This window comes from Anser brachyrhynchus (assembly GCF_964034855.1).
Source record: "Anser brachyrhynchus genome assembly, chromosome: 10".
In the NCBI taxonomy this organism is placed as follows: Eukaryota; Metazoa; Chordata; class Aves; order Anseriformes; family Anatidae; genus Anser; species Anser brachyrhynchus.
Window position 1 is genome coordinate 17,636,918 of NC_137705.1, and position 21,891 is coordinate 17,658,808.

The 21,891-nt window shown below is 44.7% G+C and overlaps 2 protein-coding genes and 1 long non-coding RNA gene across 6 annotated transcripts in view; 1 reads left to right on the plus strand and 2 right to left on the minus strand.

Moving 5' to 3' along the window:
• LOC308200636 (protein BTG1-like) overlaps nucleotides 1–9,526 on the plus strand; it is a 35,863-nt gene extending 26,337 nt beyond the window's left edge. For 2 of the 3 annotated variants that reach the window (XM_080606705.1, XM_080606706.1), the window contains exons 3-4: nucleotides 5,768–5,819; nucleotides 8,556–9,526. In XM_080606705.1, the coding sequence (XP_080462831.1) occupies nucleotides 5,768–5,819; nucleotides 8,556–8,794 (291 nt within the window). In that variant the 3' untranslated portion in view covers nucleotides 8,795–9,526. Of the gene's footprint in view, nucleotides 1–101; nucleotides 1,080–5,767; nucleotides 5,820–8,555 lie in introns of those variants that run through there. The other variant, XR_013955720.1, reaches the window with a different exon arrangement.
• LOC308200620 (uncharacterized protein) lies at nucleotides 16–5,296 on the minus strand. Of its 2 annotated transcripts, XR_013955718.1 has the most exons (10): nucleotides 4,849–5,296; nucleotides 4,414–4,505; nucleotides 4,219–4,320; nucleotides 3,832–3,956; nucleotides 3,478–3,640; nucleotides 3,285–3,355; nucleotides 3,080–3,193; nucleotides 2,812–2,930; nucleotides 1,924–2,647; nucleotides 16–102 (listed from the first exon to the last, which is right to left on the minus strand). XR_013955718.1 is itself a non-coding variant. In XM_080606667.1 (9 exons), the coding sequence occupies exons 1-9, from the start codon at nucleotides 5,120–5,122 to the stop codon at nucleotides 1,986–1,988; spliced, it is 1,722 nt and encodes a 573-aa protein (XP_080462793.1). In that variant the 5' UTR covers nucleotides 5,123–5,245; the 3' UTR covers nucleotides 1,692–1,985. The 2 variants fall into 2 exon arrangements, 1 of the variants encoding a protein (XP_080462793.1); XM_080606667.1 differs by lacking the exon at nucleotides 16–102 and having other exon boundaries at nucleotides 1,692–2,647; nucleotides 4,849–5,245.
• Nucleotides 9,527–9,680: 154 nt separating the features above from the next.
• On the minus strand, nucleotides 9,681–21,883 carry LOC308200639. The gene is made up of 4 exons (XR_013955723.1): nucleotides 21,743–21,883; nucleotides 19,812–19,924; nucleotides 13,986–14,061; nucleotides 9,681–13,846 (listed from the first exon to the last, which is right to left on the minus strand). It is a non-coding gene; the product is annotated as an uncharacterized lncRNA (long non-coding RNA).
• Between the last annotated feature and the right edge of the window lie 8 nt (nucleotides 21,884–21,891).

A 21,891-nucleotide genomic window follows, 5' to 3' on the forward strand; every position in this document is an offset into this window, starting at 1 on the left:
TGAATGTGTCCTTAATCGTCTTAATCGTCTTTACTGCAGTTGACAGTCCAGTCTGAGCCCTGACTCCTTTCGCCAGCTCTCACCATCAGGGTTCAAAGCCTCCTAATTAGAATCACAGAATCGTAGAATCATTAAGGGTGGAAACGTCCTTCAAGATCATCTGGTCCAACTATCCCCTACTACCAATGTCACCCACTAAGCCATGTCCCTAAGCACCATGTGCAACCTTTCCTTGAACACCCCCAGGTGACTCCACTACTTCCCTGGGCAACCCGTTCCAATTCCTGACTATTCTTTCTGAGAAGAAATTGTAGTGGGCTTACTTGGCAAGTTTTGGTAGCAGGGGCCCATAGGGGTGGCCTCTGTGAGAAGAATCCAGAAGCTGCCCCATTTTAGATAAGGGCCCTGCTGCTGTCCAGAGCCAAGCCAATAAGCGACGTTGTTTGCGTCTCTGTGAGAGCATATTTAAGAAAGGGAAAAAACTGCTGCGGAACAGCAGCTGGGAGAGAGAGAGGAGTGAGAAACAGCCTTGCAGACCCCAAGGTCAGTGAAGGAGTGGGAGGAGGTGCTCCAGGCACCACAGCAGAAGTTCCCCTGCGGCCTGTGGTGAGGACCATGGTGAAGCAGGTTGTCCCCCTGCAGCCCACGGAGTACCACGGTGGAGCAGGGTTCCACGCTGCAGCCCGTGGAAGAGGCCACGGTGGAGCAGGTGGACCTGCACTGAAGCAGGCTGCAGCCTGTGGAGGACCCCCGCCAGAGCAGATTGCGGGCCGGAGCCGCAGCCCGTGGAGAGGAGCCCACGCAGGAGCAGGTGACCTGGCAGGAGCTGCCGCCCGTGGGGGACCCAGGTTGGAGCAGTGTGCTCCTGATGGATGGACCCCGTGGTACGGACCCGTATCTGGAGCAGTTCTTGAAGAGCTGCTGCCTGTGGGAAGCCCACGCAGGATCACTTTGGGAACGACTGCATCCCACGTTGGAGCAGGGGAAGAGAGTGACCGAGAAGGAACGGCAGGGACAAAGTGCTACAGACTGACCACAACCGCCATTCCCCCATTCCCCTGCTCCGCTTGGTTAAAGAGGTAGAGGAGGGTGGATGGGGCGAAGGTGTTTTGGGTTTCTTTCTTTTGTTCCTCACTTCTCTAGCTTGTTAGTAATAGGCAATAATTCTTAATGTCTCCCTTCTCTGAGTCTGTTTAGCCTGTCACAATAATTGTTGAGCGATGTCCCCATTCTTATCTCAACCCTTGAGCCCTTTGTATCGTTTTTTCTCCCCCTTTCCTATTCAGGAGGGGGAGTGAGAGAGAGGCTGCGGTGGAACTTGGCTGCCCACCCGAGAAAACCACCGCTAATTTCCAAAGTAAACCTCTGGCGCAACTTGAGGCCATACTTTCTAGTCCTATCACTAGTTGTCTGTGAGAAGAGGCCGACCCCTAGCTCCCCACGACTTCCTTTAAGGTAGATGTGGAGAGCAGTAAAGTCTCCCCTGTGTTTTCCGTGTTAAGATCCCACTTTCGGATCCAAAGCTGACAAAAGAGCAAACGTTAGCGGGGGTGGGTACAGTAAGCCCCCAAGCCACCACGACAACACAACCCTTCCCGTCACCCAACCCCCCTCTAACCCCTCATATTTATAGTACTTAAAATGGGGAGGGAGGGGGCTTTCCTCACAAATAAGGCTTTGCACCTTAAAAATGCAGCTCTGCACCTTACAGTGCACCTGGGGGCCCTAAAAATAAGGCATTGCGCCCTGAAAATGACAGCCTGGGCCGTAAAAGTGAGGGTGTAAGCAATAAGAAGCCAGCTTTGTCTCCAGAGAGCAGTCTCAGGGCCCTGAACAAACGGGCTTGGTCCCTACAAAGGAGCCCCTGGGCCTGCAAACTGCGGGTTTCGGTGACTGTGTTGGGTCTGTCTAGGACGGAGTCACCTTTCCCTGCAGCAGCCCACACAGTGCTGTGCTCTGCGGTCGTAGCTGGAGCAGCACTGGTATCACTCCAGCGTTGTGTCTGCTCCCACGCCGTCTTTGGGTCTGCCTCTGGGTATTTGGAGCCTGATGTTGTAATGGGGGGCAGCTTCTTCTCTGGGCTGTCCCCTGCTGGCTGGAGCATCGTCTCCGTTTAGACCCTGGGGATCCACCGGGGGACCCCGATGCCGCCCCCCTGGCAGATCTGGTGCTGCTGCTGCTCCCAGCACCGTTTTGTGGTGCGTGGCTGCTCCTGCGGCGTCTTCGGGGCTGGCTCTGGGCATCTGGGGCTGGACGTTCCAGCGGCTCTCAAGGCTTCTTGTCCGGGGTCGCCCCCGCTGGCCGGCGGGGAGTCTGCCTTCGGGCACCAAGGAGTGACTGGAGGTTCCTGGTGCCCTCCGACTGGCCAAGCTGGGGGTGCTGGGTTCTGCAGCACGGCTGCTCCTGCGGCGTCTTCTGGGACTGTGCCAGGTGTCTTGGGCCTGATGTACAGGCTGGCAGATTGTCCCCTGTTCTGTCCCTGGCCTTCTCCTCTCAGTCTCCTGGGAACTGTGGGATGGCCCCGGTGCTGCCTGGCTGCTGGTGCTGCTGAGGCTGCTCCTTGCGGGTGCTGGGGAGCCACGGGAGGGCCCCAGAGCCTCTGGACTGGAGGTGCTGGGGCCGGCGAGCCCCAGATTGGTACTGGAGGCTGTAAGGGGAGACAGGAAGGTGAGTGGGATGGACTTCCAGACCCACGGCAGTAGAGGCTCTGACCCGTCCAGGGTCAGAGAGACTCTGGCAAGGCTGCCCTGAGCCCCTGCAGCCAGGCCTTGCCTGGCCACAGCCCAGCAGCATGAGGCCTTTGCCACTTACCAGTGCCCACGCCAGCGCAGCTGTCGCACTCCCAGGTGCCTGTGCTGTTGGTCAAGTTGGAGCAGCGCCGGTGGGTGCCTTCGGCAGCACAGGAGCGGCCCAGCAGCAGCTGCCAGGGCCTGGGGAAGCAAAGACTTGTGGGTGTGAGGACAAAGTGTCTGAGCCAGGGAGTGGCTGGCACATCCCTTGTGCTCTGTCCTGGCTCCCCCAGCATGTGCTGAGGCTGAGGACGTGGGCAGAGCCCCAGATGGCTGCTGAGGCAACTCACCCCTGTCCCTCCGCCTGCTCCCTGCCTTGTGGGTAAAGGCATTCGCTGACATCACAGCGCTGGTGCCTCTCTTGCAGCGATGCAAAGGCGTTGCCGTCCTCCCAGGTTGGTCCTCTGCAAGAGAAGGGAGGGAAATTGTCCAGTCCCTGGCCATGCGCAGCGCTTGTGCCCTCGTGTCTAGAGAGCAGGGCAGAGGGACACCAACCTGAATGGGATTTGGATCCCCATGATGGACATTTCGGAACGGAACTCCACCTTGTTTCTGCAGATGGGGCACTGGAAGCAGAGAATGCCTGCACAGCTTGTCCCTGCAGCAGAAACACATGCGGTGAGAGGTGAGCGGGCCCTGGTGCTGCTGAGCACCTGCCGTGCGCGCAGGGTGAGGGGAGGGCTCCTACCTGGATGCAGCCCCGGTGGAACCAGGCGTGACTGCAGGCTGGGCACACCATGGTGTGGTAGGACTTGCTGTCCCCCACAGGGTCCATGCAGATGATGCAGATGGTGTCCTGCTCCGGAGCTGCCTGCACTGCCTGCTGAGGGCGGTGCTCCCAGCAGAAGGACCTGGCGGGGAGAGGGAAGGGAAGGGCAAGGTGAGAAGTGCTGGGCCTGCCGCGGTTGTGGCGAGGAGGGCAGAGGAACGTGAAGGAGCCCCAGGCCCATCCAGGCTCTGGCGCTGCCTCCGGCTCTGCCAGGCTGCTGGGAAGCACCAGCGTGGGGTCCTCTCTTGCTTGGCTGCTGCTGGCAGCCCTTACCTGTGCTGCCCAAAGAACTGGGTGACGCATTCTCCCTCCGAGCCGCAGGGGAGATGGAAGCTGCGTTCACAGCCTGTCTCCGTGCAGGTGATGGTGGCCCCTCGCTCGCCACAAACGAAGCATTGCTGAAAAGAACACAGCAGCCCCATTAGCACCAGGCTCGATGCCGCCACCGCTGGCCCCACACCCCTGGGCAGGGCAGGGCACAGGGCGCGGGCGCTGCTGGGTCACGCTCTGCAGACCCCCCTGGTGGACAAGGCTCGTCTGCCAGAGCAGCAGTTTGTCCCGGAGCAGGTTGGAAAGGCTGGGATTGCTGCCTTGGGGTCCAGGCTAAGCTCGCGGGAGCATCTCCTGGCCCAAACCTCCCTGTTCCCATCAGGTCCTCACCTTCTGGGATGCCCGCTTGATTGTGTGCTGTATATCCTCCAGTAAAACTCCCAAAATTCCGTCCTGTAGTGTTCCAAGCCGATAAAGGCCATTCGCAAGAAACTATAGAATAGAAAAAAGCAGGATCTCGTTAGGGGTCATAGTTGAAGGGACCGTCCCTGGTGGGATGCTGACGGGAACCCTGGGGGAACTCACCAGGCAAAACGTGTGGGCACAGAGTCCATTCCTTCCGTGTCTGGGGCCGCAGATGTTCGGGTCAGCATCTGCCCGGCCACACAGCATGCATGCTGGAGGGGAGAGAGCAAATGGCACAGCCACTGAGCACCTTTGCGGGGCCAGGTGTCCCTGAGGGACTGTCCCCAAGGGCCTGTTCTGTCCCTGCCATGCTGGCTGATGGGCAGGGCCAGAGGCTGTGGAGGGGAAGGAGGCACAGCAGGCACAAGGGTCCCAGCAGGCACCCAGAGCCCGACCTGGGCCCCCCCTGCCAAGGAGCAGAGGGGCCCTGCCCCGGGGTGGTTGGGGAGCCCCTGCCTGCCCCTGCCTCCCCTCTCGGCCACAGGCAGCCCCCCCAGCACGCCCCCACAATCACCACCGCACGCCCCCCGTTTGGGCAGGGACGCCCAAAGCTACCTGGCACCCGCTGTGACAGAGCCCCCGCCTCACAGGGGTGGCTGGAGGTGCCACGCTGGGGCCTGGGCCCTCGGCACCCAAGCAAGAGGGTGGCCGCTCTTGCAGCCGGCACAGGCTCAAATGCCGGGTCCCGCGACACGCGGCGGAGAGGAAGGATTGCTTCCCTCGGCCTGCTGGCAACGCTCCCCGTGCCACAGGCAGGAGCGGAGATGTCCCTCGGACAGGGCTGCAGCCCTGGAGTGGCGGCGCCTGCACCGCACCTTTGGGCCAGCATTGCCGCCCTCCGGGAGAGCCGCAGGACACCTGGCGTTTGGGTCACAGCTTGCTCCCTCCTCACGTCCTTCTCCTACAGAGTTTCTCGAGAGCAGGGTGAGACCAGAGCTCGTTGTCTCCCCCAGACATCAGCAAGAGACGTTACAAAGCCAGTATTCAGAAATATTCTTTCTGTGTGTAGTGGGAATGTTAGCATAATGTTTGGCTCTGTGGTCTGGTGATAAAGGCAACTACTGTTTCTAAGAATGTTTTTTACTGGATTATGTTTAATAAGAGATGCGTCAAATAGATTGAGTAAAACAAAAACTTCTTGTGTTGTTTAAAATCTTCACGTAGAGGGTCCAGGGTTCTGTGTCAGTCACTCTAGAAAGGCTGACTAAGACCTTTAAGCAAAAAGGATCTTGACTTAGATTTTACTTGGTCTTCCTATTTTTCATTTTATTATTATTTTATATGATAACTGACTGGGCTAGTGCTATTGTTGTTTACCGTTTTTACTTTTCAATAGCGATGGTAATGTACTGCTGATACAGCTTCATTTTTTCCCCCCAGCTAAAGTTGAGGAAAAATAGAGTAGAACACTTGCATATACTTTTTTTTTTTTAATAAGATGTAACAAGATATTGACTGCCTTTCTCCATTCCAGGTGTTTCTGCTGAAGAGAAATGACTTTGCAGGTGAACAGAATAACAGCAAAGGTAAATCTCAATTTATAAGCTTAAAAAAAAAAATTCTCTGTGAAAGAAGATGATATGCATGGTAGTGATAATTCATTTGTTTCTGTCTGTGCGATAAGATTTCTCAACTCTCAAAGCTAAAAGTCTTCCAGAAAATGGGGGGTGGGGGGAAGAAGCTTGCAGTTTGTGCGTGGGGATGAGAGAGTGAGAGAGAGTACTGGTTAAAACTTGTTTCTGCTGAAAAATGACATATTTCAACGGGTCATGCTTAACTGTGCTGGTATGCTGTTTGCAATTGCTTAATTACATTCACACTGTTGTGTTATAGGAAGCATGGGTATTCTCTAAAACAGACTGCTTATATAAATGGCTACTATAATAATCAGCAAATAACTAGTTTCCAAAGGTTTAGATACTAATGCATATGGAACCATTTTCTGGCATGGAGATGAAAGTCTAATAGTTATACAGCTATTGCTTTCTCTGTCTTCTTTCTGTGGTTTGTGTAGCTTGAGCTTTAAGTATGAAACTTGCTGTGGAGAATATAAAAGATCCAGGTGTGGCTTTGATATCAGCTGCTAGCTGTGGCATCTTTTCATTTTTACAGGAAAACCTTCTTATTTCACTTGAACGCGCTGCTTAGTGGACCTAGGTGCCAGACCTCAACGTAGTGAGCACTGATCTGTGCTAGCAGTGTTGTGACATTTCTTTGTTCGCCTGCAGTGCTTTCAACTACTTTTCATTTGGTTCCTCAAAAGCCTTTTCTACTCTGATCTTTACTCAAGTTTCTCATGAGCAAGTCAAAACCAGGTCCCTTAATATCTGTCCTAGCTTTAGTAGAGCCTTGACTGACCAGGGATTTGTGCGTATATTCGTATGGGTATACGCAGCTTGGAAAGGAGGAAGTGTTTTGTGTAATTAAGCACGGTTTGATACCTTGTCTGGATTTGTATAGCTCTTAATGCTGTTAACAGTAACGCTATGTTTATTCTGAATACTAGTAAGAATTTCATGACTTCAGTGTAAGCATGTTGGTGCGTTTGTCTATGTCACCTGGAAACGAGTAGCTGTCTTCCTGTGTTTGTGGCAATACTGCCAGGGTGTCAAAGGTTTTGAAGTCACACAGTGCAGATATGGTAGGGGAATTCTGTATTATCCAAAGGGAAGGGATGTGGATAATGTGGGGAAGCGTTTGAGATAAGTATCTGGCAGAATATGCAGGATAAACTTAGTCCCAGAGCTGGTCTTACAGTGACAGTAAAATTTTGTTGTGCAGGAATAATTATCTACTACAGGAATTCTGTGTAAACCAAAGTAGCATCTTAAGTAATGCAAGCTTACTCCTTTTCATGTAACTTGACTACAAGTAATGACTGTGCCTGCTCAGCTGTGGTGGTGTGGCGTAGTCCATGTGTGCCTGCATAATCTTACCAGTGAAGTCTCCAAAACTGGAGATGTGGATTTTGTGTTCTGATTCTCAATAAGACTGAAGTAATTGGATGACAGTTATGTCCAGTTACCGGCAAAGATTATTTTTTAATTAATTTCTAAAGTCTGAGTCACTGAAATGCATGCTGGACTTAATTGAACACGTGTTCTAATAAAATAGTATCTTGATGCAGCTCTCTACACTTCCTCAGGAACAGAGGTCATATAGAGCTAACAGTTGTGAGGGAAAGGAAAAGAAAGCACAGAAATTCACTGTCTTCCTTGAAGAAGAGATAAAATACATTTTTTTTTCTTCCTGTAGTGGATAAAAATCTCTTTGGCTAGGTTATAAAATGACATACAGAATTATACTCCAAAGCTTGTGGACTTGAAATACGATGGGTAGATTTTTAAACAACGGCTTTAAAATGTGAAGTCATAAAGTGGGACTGTTGAAAGTGGGACTATCCATCCAAAATTCAGGTGCTGTAGTTCTGTCACTTGAGGTTCTTGACCCTTCTGTCTTGGTCATGTTGCTGTCTATTAAGTAGGGAAGAGCAGGGGCAAGAAGTCTTATTCAGGTGAATAACATCAAGTAAGCAGGAGCAATATGTGAATTTTATTGCTGTCATGCTGTTTCAAACAATTTTGTCCAAACTGGATAGGAACTTGCTTTCCTGAAGCAGATTTTGTACAAACAGACTAAGTCTGAAGAGGTTCTAATAGTAAACGTAGTGAAACTTGCTTGACTGCTTCAATGTGTCTGATAGCAGGACCTAGCAGAAATAAACCAGAGAGGGCTCTGTAATTAATAGATGCTTTAATGAACACATTGTCTGTCCTGCTATTGCCAGTAGTAACTGAGCATTTCCGTGGGAGCTCCCCCCGTGTGGGATGAGACTCAAGTCTGTTACGAGTTTTCTCCTGTATTGGCCGAACCAGAGGAAGGAGGGGAGAGATTTAAATAAGACCAGAACGGACTCAGCGGCTGCGGGCCGCGTGCACTTCCTCGGCCTCTGCCGCGGGGGCGGGGCGCGCCTTTGTGACGCGGCCGCGGCGCGGCGCCGCCATTGGCTGGCGGGGCGCGGCGGGGCGCGGCGGAGCGCGGCGGGGCGCGCCGGCGGGCGGCCACGTGGGCCGAGGTGTGCGCGGCCGCGGCCTTCGTCACCCGCCTCCTGCAGGCCGCCGGCGGTATCGGCGAGGAGCGGCTGCGGCGCTTCCAGGAGTGCCTGCAGGAGGCGCTGCGCGGTGAGCGGGCGGCGGCGGGAGGCCCCGGCCCGGCGGCGGCGCGCGGGGCCGCGCTGACGCCGCTCTTTGTTCCTCCCGCAGAGCGGTACAAGCACCACTGGTTCCCCCTGACGCCCTCCAGGGGCTCCGGGTACCGCTGCATTAGGATCAACCACACGATGGACCCCTTGATAGGCGAGGCGGCGGGGATGATTGGACTGAGCCACGAGAGACTCCTCCAGCTGCTACCCAGCGAATTGACTATTTGGGTCGACCCTTTCGAGGTGTCCTATCGTATAGGTGAAAACGGCTTTATCTGCGTCCTTTACAAAAGTCCCTAGCCAGGATAGGAGACGTCCAAACCGCTAGAGAGTGGGACCAGCTATAAGGAGCAGCAGATCCATCCCTTCCAAGAATTACAACATGATGACGTTTTGTGGTTAAGTTCCTGTTCCAACGATGTATGTGTATCCTGGTTTCTGATAAAAGTAGATGCAACCGAGACCTTTATTCTTTTTTTATTGGTAGTGGTAGTATTTTCCACCCAATAGTCATTCAAGCCGTAGTATTACTGCCAAGTTCTTCGTGGCCAAGGGCTAATGTACAAAGCAGTTCTTTAAGCTGCCTGTTACTCTCTGGATCACGTACTGTAAATGCACTGTGCAGTCAGCTGACTGTTTTACACATTTATATTTTCAAGGAAGTACTAGCTATTTGTAATAAAAAAGCAATATTGTAGCACTCTTCATGATGAATTTTCATCAAGATTAGCACTTGGTTTAAAAAAAACTCAACTTGCAAGGCAATAACAGGGGATTAAAAAACAAATTTAATGAGCTGCACGTAAATCTTTCCAGTGACTTGTCTGCACAGAGTTTTCTCAGGGTCGTTCAAGTTTGGCTGTAAGGCACAAATAACAAAAAGTAACTTCTATTTTTTTCCTCTTTCAAAGCATGCATTTATGCCAGGGCTGGGTTTCATCTTGCCCCAACGTTTTGACAGAAGGGATTGGGGAAATAGTTATCTTGTTATTTCTACTTATTGAAGTAGAATAATAAAGACTTGTTCAAACTGCTTTTGACTTTGTTGTTGTTGTTTTTTCTTTTTGAAACATTGCTCTGAAAGCTTTCTGTAGCTCTTTCTAATCATTTCAGATATTCTACCTTTAAGAAGTTGAAGCCCTTAATATTCACCCTTATTTCGGATAGCTAAAACGTGCTTAATTTCAGCTCAGACACAAGGTGTTTGAGCAGAGCTCTGTGGTGTTGCAGTGTGTGCTGTGTGAAACTGAATGGAAGCAAAATTATTTTTCTAACACTTGATCAGTTGCAGGAATGTTTTTGAGTTCATTGGGAGATGAAGTTAATGTTTAAAACTGCAACTTAAAGCCGTGTAGGAAGCTGGAGTCAAACACTAATGATAAGTATCATTTAACTGTTGTGATTTTTCTGAAATTGAAACTGCCAGTTCTTGAGTTAGGTTGGATTCCTTCTCATCTTGTTTGTCTCTCTAATGCCAGTTAGGTACAAATTAGGAAAAATATCAAACGCAGCGGTTTCAATGTAATATCAAAACCTTGTTTCTGGTTTATGTGGAGACTCCAGAATAGGATTTGGTTTCTCAGAGCTGTTCTAAGTCAGAAGCTGTGGCTCGTAAGGCAACTGTGGAAGACTGCACAGTGTCTAGCACGGCTGTTCTCTGGTAGCCCAGTGCTCAGTCAGAGTTGGATAATTGATGGAAGAGCTTTGTCTGGTGGTAGTATGTCAGCAAAAAAATAAATAAATCTTGCCCTCTGTCAATAACATGGTAAAGCATACAGTAAAGAGGCAAGTCTGGGCAAACTGGAAAGGGCAGAACTCCAGCTTGCATAAAGATGTTTTTTCTTTGCATTAGAAAAAGCTGTGGCTTGTTCACTGCTGTTTGTCTTGATCACTGTTTGCCTTGTTCTTTTGGAGGCAGGCTCATCTAGCAGTCTTTGTTTCATCCGAACAATGTGCATAGTGCCATATCCTTAGTCATTAAAATTTGGTAAAGAATAAAAATACAATTGTTTTTCTAGTCTGTCACTCCCAATAAATGAGTTTATGGGTTATTTTAAGTGAAAAATATGTTTATCATAAGAAATAAATTTGCTGCAAGACCTTAAAAGAGTGAAAAATCAGTTCTTATGGCATTGTTTTATTTTCTTAGTAACACCTTTTCCTGTGATATATATCCCGTACAGGCAATTCTATTGAGGACCTCTAAGGGACAAATTTGATGTGTTTGTTGCTAATTGTATGAAGTAACTTTAAATCTACTAAGGAGAGGTGCCCTCTTCGGATAAGTGTCATTTGCAGGATAATTGGCCTTGCTGCACACTAGATGAGCATAGCTTGGCGGAAAGGATGTAGCACAAAGTGTTTAGCTGAAGAGTGGCTTTTATGGAGCAGTAAATGTTCAAGGAGTGGAGTGAAAGGTGAATGAGGACACTGGGCATGGTTTCCAGATAGTGGGTGTGGTTCGACAGACAAGCAGGGTACAGTAGCTTTTTTTGGATGTTCCTTTCTTGTGTGCTGTGTAAGAGCAGAGAAGAGCCTGGGTGAATCCAGCTATGGTGTACTTTGCTTCTTATTTATTAATCATCCCGCTCCAGCAGCACACACTTGGTACATTGTATAATAGCCTGTATCTAGCATCCTGTGCCCCACTTGTCTGAACCTACTCTGGAAATTTGATGCTAATCATTAAAAGGGACACTTTTGTCCGTGTAATTCAAGTTCAGTTTCATACACTTATGTTGCAGGCGCAGAGTTCAAGTTACTCTGCAGGTGGAGGAGGCTGGGAGCTTGCAGAAAACCCACTGGAGCAAACACCTGATCTGCAAGTAAATAGACCGGACTAGTTTGCGACATCTAGAGCTGCATTCCACTGCTTTAAAAACATGTCCAAGAGCTCTTGGACAGTGCTGTGGGAAACAAAGGCCTTCCTGTGAGAATAGAGCCCTTGGTAGTAAAGGAGGCTGTTGTTGGCAGGAAGAAAGGTGACATCACTTTTTAAGGAAAACAACTGTTGATAAGTAAAGCTAGAAGAAACATGAAAAAGAATGCGTTTGCCTGTTCTTTAAAAAGATTGCCTTGCTGCAAAGATGCTTATTTAATCTTTGTCCTTATGAGCTGTAAAACCCATGCAATACAGAAGGTCCCATTAGTTTACATAGCCTTACCACTTACATACTGCAGTTCCTATATAGTGTGCCCTGACTCATTATTTACAGCTCAAAAATAGGGTTTTAGTTTTGACCTGAAAAGGTCGAGAGATAAGGGTATTGTCTGTTCTCTGTATTTGTTTAAGGCTGTTACAATTAGTGTTAGGTTCAAGGGGTGATTTGGCATATTTTAAAACGTGATTTGTAAACACTGGTGTCCTTATTCCTTTACCCTCAAGATGAAGAAGCCTTTCGGTGTGGCTTCTTGTATGTACTTCATACTGTAATCGAGGTCAGTCTGGTTTTTCTTTTCAGGATTAAAAAGACTAAGCCTTGTAAGTTTAAGTGTAAATCATATACTTCTAACTAGGAATTAGGTATATGCTTCCTGCAAACTCATTCATTTTTTTAATATGTGCATGAGTGTGCTTTTAAGGAATGAGTGTAGTGAACCAACTGACCCAAACCTCCCTTTTCTCACCCTTTGCAGCTCCGCCAGCACTGATGTTACTCTGATTTTCACTTCGTTGAGAACACTGAAAAATAAATTCAGATCTAGTACTGCCATAAGCAGAAGATACCATATTTAACAGTTAACCTATTTTTAATTCACTCAGTGCATTTCTTACTGTGTAGTTTTATTTTGTTTAGAATGCCATGTTTTAGGTGAAGCGTCTTATAAAGGTCTAAGTAGTCTGTGGTACTGCAATTACACAAAGCATAGAACTGAAGGTTAACAGGATAGCTTTTCTATAAAACGATGACTGGGATTAATGATGCTGTTTTCCTTCTAATTATGCTTCTTGTTGTGAAGTAAACTAATACTATATTAACTAACCTCCTTTTTTATTTAGTGATTAAAAGTGATCCAACTCTCCTGCAATTATTAGTTGTTACATTTTTAATATTGGGATACCTGCTCTTGAGAAACTTTCTAGTTACTGCAAAACTTACCAGAAATAGGCATCAGGGTCCCATAGATATCGTAAGCCAGTTCTTAGACATTTTTTCAGGATCTTGTGGTTATCTTTTTCATTACAAAATTCTAAAACTGATTTTGATATTGTCTGGTCTAGCTAAAATATATTGGAAGTATTTCATCATCCTTGTGCAGTACGAAGTTATCTACATTATCAAATACAGATGGAAAACATTTGTTGAATATATGCATTGCTTCAACAATTTTACTGTCTTCGTCATGGTTTAATTACTGATGTACATAAAAACATTACACTTTAATTACAGATGTACGTTAAAAGGTCATTGCTTTTTGCATAGCTGGCTTCTTACCTATTTTAACCACTAATTATTCCTTTCACGTTATTAACTTTCTTCAGATTTTGTTGCTTAATAATAATGCATGTATGTTTTTTCCATTTCACATTTTTTTCTTTTCATTTGTGTGGTAAGAGGTGTGATCCAGAACTCTGATCTCATCTTCATTTCTGCATTATGTGGTATCAGTGCGTCATCTCCACGGGCTTTGTGTGGTTTCTCCAGGCTCAAGCTGATGCATGTTGACGTGGCGTAATGGGAAGATCTGTACTTCAGGGTTGATAGAGGCATTCTAGTTCTTGATTAGTAATGTTGACGCCTCCTACTGTCACATTTACTTTATAAAAAGTATTTTCTCTTGTGACACCGGAATTGCTGTTGATAGTTTTTATGCTGTGAGTAACAGGTTCATCTATTTTCACCATTGTCTTTCAAAGGATTAAACTTATTCCGGTATTAACAAGTGATATTTGCTTTCTAGTATAAAGTCACGTCAAATTTTCCACTGAGAAGTAAACTGACAATGGGAATTTGTAAATTTGGTAACTTCTTGAGGGAGCAATATATTTCACAGTCACATATTTTTTATATATTAAATATATTTGTAAAACGCTTACATAGATGTTCATCTGCTTGGGGGGATCGCTGTGCACTGAGGTTTGGCTGCCCCTTTGCAATCAGTATGACTATACATAGTTCTTGAGCGTATCAGGTGGCAATAAGGATGCAAATTACATTGTGATTCGTGATAAGCTTGTACTTTATCACTAATTTAAACAATTGGACCCAAGATTATTGATGGTAATACTTGTATAGCCTCATTAGCAGAAGTTATATGGTATCAGTTGTTCTCCCTAGAGGTTCTTAATGTAAATACTGTGAAAAATAAGTGTTTAGTCACTTACGTTAAGAGCAAACCAGTCCAGAGTCGCTGAAAGACAGAATTGCAAATATATATATATATTCTGATAACATAACTTTGCCATACATAATTCAATTAGAAGAAGAAAAATTACATGATAAAATGGTTCTGTAATGTTTCAGACAAACCTCTCAGGCTAAATACATACCTAGCTTAAGGGGGAAAAAAAAAGATTGTAATCCTGGAGATCTGCCCAGAATGTAAATTCATCTTTGAAACGTTTTCTGGAGGAAAAACAAACAAACAAAAAACATGTATAAACCTAAACAGTCTGTGTAGATGCTATGACGAAGCAGCTTTGAATATGAACTTTCTAAAGCATAAGCCATTAACTTTGTGTAGCTTGGTAGTAACAAGTACAGTCAGCATCATAACGTAGGTCTTACTAGGGAGCTTTCCTGACTCCAGTCTGACTTTTGGGATGATAGTCTACTACACAATGGAAGAATGAACAAGCAAGGAAACTAAGGAAGAAGTTGAGTTGTACCAGAAAATATTTCTTAAGTTGTTGGAAGACAGCCTGGGTGGTTCTGTTAGTTCCAGGTAGTCAGACAATACTGCACAGAAGCAGGTTCATTATATCCTCAAACAACTAAACCTCAGTCTCTGTGGTGTGCCAGCACTGAGCACTCTTCTGTCCTGCTGGTGAGGAGGAAAGGGGCTTGCCAATTATTTATAAATTCTTACAAATATTCATGAATACTTACAAATTATTTGTTATTGCAAGACTTCAGCTTTACTTTGTATGCTAAATATGGGTAAGTAAAATACTGAGTACTCTTACTGTACATCACCTTTGTGTGCAACTTTTAATAAGCTTTAAATATATATGAAATGAATATGCAAGTTATGCTTCGCACCAGTCCTCTATGTATTACTTGTACAGCATCACTAGCATCAAAACAAGGTTGTGTGAATGTTTCTGTTGCACATGTGTGCCCTGAGGGTTAGATTTGCACAAAGGCACCGGTAAGAGCAAAGAAGAATATAAATTGTAGTGGCTTACGCTTCTTGATATTCTTCAAATGGATTGCAGCAGCAGACACCTTCAACTTCTTTTACTCTGTGAATTAGGGTTATCCTGGAGTTTGTAGGAAGATAGTGTATTTCGAAGTCGCAGAAGTATAAATGAGAACGGGATTGTTCTAACATGTACAATGCAATAAAATCTCATTTAGTGCTCAAAATAATGTGTTACTGATCTGGCTTCTTTCTTCTGGGGGATATGGTGCTTTTCTCTGGGAGTACCAGAGGTTCTCAGATGCATATCTCACTTGACTGCATTTTGAAGGTGGCTGCAAGGGTTTTGTCAAAGTTTTTTTTCTAGTATTCCGGGGGGGGGGGGAGGGGGGTAAAGAGGTACAAATGGAGGGGGACATCATGTCCTTTTTGCTTCAGAATGAAATGGGCTGATCCTATAACCAAAGGCATTGAATAGACCTCAGTCAACAGTACTTAAGCATGTGCAATGGTAATTAAATATGTACTTGGACTTAGTATTGCTGGACATTTAATGTGAAATAAATAATTTTGATGGAGTTTTTTTAAAAAACACACTATCATAAACCACATTTATGGAGTATTTTTTAATAACTAGTATTTTCACTAAATCTTTTGGTTAATATCTCTGCCAGTCTTCAGATTTTGTTGATGACTCGTTGCTACACATTGAAAGTTTCTTCTTTCACAGAAGTCAGTATGATTGTTCCCATATTTAACACAGAAGGCATTTTGGCTGTGGCCTAAATGAACATTTCAAGCGTTTGCAGTGTTTAACCGAGGCCTGTGTATGAGCTTCAGGGAGCTGTCTTTAATTCCTAAAGCATCGATTGAAGATTTAATTGAAGCTGAAGCCGTAGCTGTTCTGTCTGCAAATCACTTCAGCAAAGAAGAGAATCTGTTTAAGCTTCATCACAATCATGTTTGTACTGTTGTAATGGTATATTCAGGAGAAGCTGCGTGTATTTTCTAAAATAGGTATTTAGCTGTTTTCCCATAGGCCTTCAACATTCGTTCTCTCTAAATGCGATCTAAAATACTGATGACTGAACTCTTTGTGGAATGAAAACTGGAAGTCTGGAATCAAAAGTTTGAAGCTAAACGCATTGATCTGTGATCCAGGGATCCCATGTATATCTTTCAATTTACTTGACTAGAAATCCTAAGGAAAGCACATACGAGACTTATTTTTTTCTCCCTTCTTACCTTTCTCTGGTTTCTCTGTCCTCTGTGTTAAATATATATATATTTTTAAGTGAAATTTGCTAACCCTCTGTAACAGCAGGAAATGAAAAGAGATTAATGCTGTTTCATTGGCAGGTGCTGTGCCTGGACAACGAACCTAAGAACTAGAATAGCAAGAGTGCTCCATTAAAAAGGGAAAGTTAATCCGGAGATGGAGGCATTGTTTTTTTTCTAGACTATGGCAGCTCTTTCATTTTCATACATGACTGGGGAGTGTAACAGCACGCCTCAAGGTTTCTCTTGTATTCTGGTCTGAAGTGCTGTAATATCTTGAAATGATCTGGAAGTTACTCTTCTAAGGAGTGAGATCTGTTCCTTTATCACTTCACAAGGATCCATAATTGAGAATATTGAGATCTGGTATCAGCTTTGTTAACTAAGTGGGGAGAAACAATGATGGCTTTGAAAAAAGCTGCCCAGTAACTTTAGCTTTCTAGAATCCTGTCTAATAAGCTGTGTGCGCTTTTTACTCTACCTTCTGCTAATGCGTTTTAGAATTTTTGCAGGTTTTTTTTACAAGTTATTTTCTCGTGTGATTACTTCAGAAAATTTAGTCTTAAACAAATCTTCGATACTTCTGATCTCAAGATTTTCAGTGGGGAGCAATACTGGGTGGTTGCTGTTTTTCTAGTGCATGTCCTGGTGTGGTTCACGGCCTATAAACTACTTATTTAACATGGCTGTGATGAATTATGTTACTGCCACTGCTTCAAACGCCTAACTAAACGTATTAAAGCTGGGATTCCCTTTTCAGCAACAGCACTGAAGCCTTATGCCTACATCTACAGCTATTCTTAGGCTTACCTAAAACCCCCAGGAAGTAGAAGCCCTAAAATAGGCTCATTGCTTTTTATTTTTTTTCAACATGAAAGAAGTTTGGAATAGAATTGACTCCTCTGTTGAGCTTTATGCTTAATTTCCAACTTTTTAACTCTTTACCACAGGTATGCATTTAAATCTTTGGTTGCCATTTGATGCTTTTGTGTGTACCTCCCCCCACCCCCAATTTCAAGTGCTGTTTTCATGTCTGAATTCATGTGGCTGTAATACAGATGGATTTGCTAGTATTTTTCTTTCCTGTCTTTGTGGGTCACGTCAATGATGGCTTTTATCATGTCCTACCAACACTTTTCAGTAATTGTTGAATGTTTTCCCTGAGGAATGGTAGGTCTATCATCTAGAGAGATTATTATATAGAACGTGTAAGGAGTTCTTTATGGGCTGGAGTCATTTGTTCTGACAAACATTTTGCTATGCTGTAAAAAAAAAAAAAGAGGAGTAGAAAAACCTGCATACAAAATCTAAAGGTGTTTTTCCCTTTTAAAGGAAGAGAAAGCAGCGCTTGCTTTTAATGATTGTCTTAAACAATCTTTGTTCAGCCTTGATGCTTTTGTTACAGAGCTATTGTTTGTGTCTTTGTGTAGATTTTTTGGAAGAGGGTCCAAAGAGGGTTATTCCATGATACTTGTATGTAATCCACCTGGTGCCTTTGTGGACGTCTCCATATAAAAGGAAGAATAAAGCAGTATATTAATGTTCTTTCACATAATTACATACTCTCCCCATTCATATAACGGCAGCCCTATGTATGTTTTCACCTAACCAATTCATCAGTAACAGTGCTTTTACTGTAGACACAGTGTTAGAAATGATTGCTTTAGGAAACTGGCAGCAGCAGCAGCAGAATGGTTACTTCTACCAAAATAAATATTGTATTTTATGCTGGCAGTAATACAGGAGTATGCCTGAAAATCTGATAGCAAGAAAGGGCAATTAGCATTATATCATGCATTGCGGTCTAAAAGAACAGTATGGTGCTTGTGAAAGTTTGCTGTCACTTCTCCTTACTCCTAATATGTACATGGACGTGCCTATCTTTTTGTTTGTAGGAATGGTAGAGCAACTTTTTCTATTGATAACTTTCCATATAACTTCTGAGGACTTCCTGCTTTGGAAGTCTGTTTTTCTGTCTATCATGGGGGTAGGGAAGTCAAACCATAGGCAGGAAATGCAGCTTTTGTGGTTTTTTTAATAAACATTTAGCATGGAAATGTTCCCTTTAGTCACTTGGCTAGAGAAAGAATGGATATTTAGTGGCTATTTATTGCAGCAAAGTAGACTGAAATTAGTCATCAGCTCAGCATAGCTGTGCACTGGAAGGTATCCCGCAGAATGTCCATCAATGAGTTTTTTGGGAACAGATGAGGCAAATACCTGTCACCTGGTCCCAGCTAGGGTCAGAGAAAGGGATTCTCCTTCCTATTTCCTCTGATTTCTCTTGCAGGTGTGTTTGGTTGCGCAGGTGATAACCTAGACAAACTACAGACAAAACTTGTTTTAAACTTAACTTCCACATAAAGTAAACTATTATTTTATGTTGCCTGTGTGGTTTGGTATAAAGAATACTGGACTTGGATGGCTGCATTTATAGGTGGAGAATGCCTCTCAAAGCATCTGAAAAGAGGTAGGATGGAGCAAATTGTTATAAAAGGTTTGTTTTGGTGTAATTGGAAGGGAAAAGAATGATGTCAGTAAAGAGCAGAAGAGAATTGCATCTCAGTAAGGGGTCTTGAGTTTCAGCAACTCGGTGATCTGCTCTCCACCTTCTCTACTGCCTTAGAAGGAGCTGTTATTCTGCTGACACTTCAGACTGTCAAAGGGCAGTAAAAGTGGTGGTTTGTGTGCTCTTAGGTGGCAGCAGGTCCCTGTCCCAAGAGCCACAGCTTAACAGAGATGCAAAGCGTCTTCTTGGAAGCAGGGAATAGCTAGCACCTAAATTGCTTGTCCTGAAGAGCGATTCTTCGGTTCATCTTTGCTCTGTCATGGCGATAGATTGAATGAAACAATTCTGTTTAATGGACTGAACAGGCACTGAAATGGGGAAGACATTTGGCGGCAGGTTTATTAAGCCATTTTCCATGAAAGCTCTGAAAATGCCCGTTCTTCTAATAGTAACTTAGGTGCTACTGTTCACGCAATGATCCTGGGAATATCCTTCAATTTGATCTCTGGCTTGGATTTCTGTATTGTATTAGACTATTCCATATTGAATTATGAAGAACATGCTTTGTGAAATAATGTAGGACAACGATCACAAAGGGAAGGATGGAAAAACTATTCACAATATTTTCTTTCATTAAAGCAAACCTTTATTTTGCTGTGCACATCATTTACTATAACGTATTTGTATTCTTATTTCTTAAATGTGCCAGGAATTATATATTCAGAAAAATAACTAAAAGCCACAGTATACCATCTTTCTCAAATACAGTATCGCAAGTAGAATACTCCAGCAGAAATAAAAATGTTTATATCTCACTGGTTATTAAGCAAGCCATCTTTGACTGTGAGATGAAGCATCACTTCTAAAATCCATTGTTAGGAAGATAAAATTCCTGATAGCCCTTTATCTGTTTTTTCCTTTCAGGTGGCTTTTTATGTCACTGTGTTCAGTGGTCTCTTGTTTCTGGAAAGTGATGATGTTAGCAGAATTATTTGGCATTCAGTTGGAACATGGGGTTGTCCATCTGGCAAAGGATGCCCTACAGAAAGAGCTAAATGGGGAAAAATGATGCTCAGAGGGGTGCAGTGGGTATAGAGAGAGAGGGGAGTAAAATTGACCAGGAGGCTCAGACTCTTCTGAAAATTCAGCAGGGCCCTTGGGTTCATAAACTGAATACTAGGTGTGTGATTTGAGGGAAAGCTAGAAGCTTAGAGGGCAAGATCATACCTGTCTTTGGTGACAAAGGGGTCCTTTTATGAGGATATTCCACTAAAACGTTGTTAAACCTCTCCGAGATCCTGAGTTGTTGAGGAAGGTTAACGTACACGCAGCTCCTATGGCTACACAGAGTACAGATAAGTACTGGTTATGCTGTGTTGTTATTTTATCTATTTTTCCCCTTGACTAATTGCTTGAGTCGCTTGTGGCGACCATGTTTTGGCTGGTAATACAGGTTATTCCTGAAATTGTATATATATTTTTTTCCCACTGGATCAATATGGATCTAGTCTCTTGAAAAATCTCCTGTAAAGCCTCTTTATACAACGCTGTCTAATTATCGTAGTGCCCTTGATAAAGAGTTAGCCATGGTATGGTTCTTCACACCATAATAAATAGTATTCTAGGACTAATCTCTGAAATGCAATTTGAATGCAAAATAACAGTTCAGGCTTATGGTCTTTGATATTCTGCACATTCCTTGTTCTCTTTTATTTGCTTCTGTTTCCTTTTCTTGCATTTTAAGTGCATTTATAAGTACCATCTGCTTGCTCGTTCCTATTGAAGTTTGTTTCCATCTACTTTTAACCTTTTTCTATACATCTCTGTGTCTGAGCTCTCCCATCTGAGCACAGATGTTAAAATAGCATGGCCTGACTTTCTGAAGTGTTAAGTGAATGCAGAGCCTTCTGCTTTAAATGGGACCTGGAACCGATCAGTCCTTTGAAAATAAGATCAGTCCTGTTTAAAGGAAGTACGGAGTTGTGAAGCCAAGGTAATGTAAGTAACCTTCAGTGACCCATGTACTTTAAAATACTTTTTGCAATCAGGATAATGAAATAATGACAGACATTAAAGCTTTAACTTCAGCAAAATCAAATGATTCATTTGGAAATACTATTAACTTTAGACCAGTTAGGACCAGTGACATAATGTGGTTCGATGAAGAGACCCCAGGGGGATTGGTTCAGTACTTAGGCGTAGCAATCCTCTTTGTGAGCAAACCTGTGCGTAAGACACACAGCAGCAGTGAAGGTAAAGACCAATCCCGTGGAAAAGCAGCAGGGGGACAGTCTGCAGGAGGGAAGAGACGTGCTGTAGGTGTGCTTGGCCTTGCACCTCGCTGGCCCTGACTGTGCATGGGTGCTGTAAGTGCCAGGCAGTGGTGGTCAGCAGCCTGGGGCTGTGCCTGGTTGCTGCCACCAGATGTGCTCTGCTCAGTGCCACCGGGCTGCACCCTTTGGTGCCTGCCTCGCTTTGTAGAACAGATGCTTCTGCTGCTCCCCGGCAGCAACAGCCCCGTGGCCATGAGGACCTGTGCTTGTGTGGGGGGCTTCCAAGCCAGCTGCAGAGGCCCCAGCGTGGCTGCTCACAGCTGCACCTTGTCAGCCTCATCCATAGATCCAAGGTCCCTGAGAAGCATGAGGGCTGGGGAGATGTGTAGGGGATGTTTGAGGAGTGTGTGCAGCTATATGGCTGGTTTTTTATGGATTTTGTAAGAAAACTGGGACTGAAGTCAGTCATTCAGAAATTAGCTCATGTCAACGTTAAAATTACGTGCATACCTTAGCAGAAGGTTAGATTTTAATACAGAAGCTTAGATTTTAACATAACTGAGACTAAAAAGGCAGCAAAAGATGTATCCTTAGCTTCATGGTGGTGAAGTTATACCGTGCTAGTTGCCACTGTTCCATGACTTTTTCAATGTACAGACTTAATAAGAAGAAGTGCTGTTACATCTAACCTTCAATGAGATAAAGCAGCATATTCTTTTTCTCAGTTTTTGAAATTAACTTAAAAACAGCAGCAAAGATCTCTATCAAGCACTTGTTTGAAGCAAGTAGTCCCATGGAAGATCTGATCAGGAACATCATGATATTCCAGCAAAATCACAAGAAACACAGCAGAACAAAATAAGGGGAAGTGTTGAGCAATCTTACCTTTAGACTTGTCTGTCTACAAATAAACGGGAGGTAGAAAGCAGACTCTGAGCTTCTCCTTTTAATTGATTATCCGAGATCTCTCCAGCCATGTGAGGAGTGTGGGCAAATATTTTTTGCTGCTGCTCTGTTATTGCTCTGTTATGTAG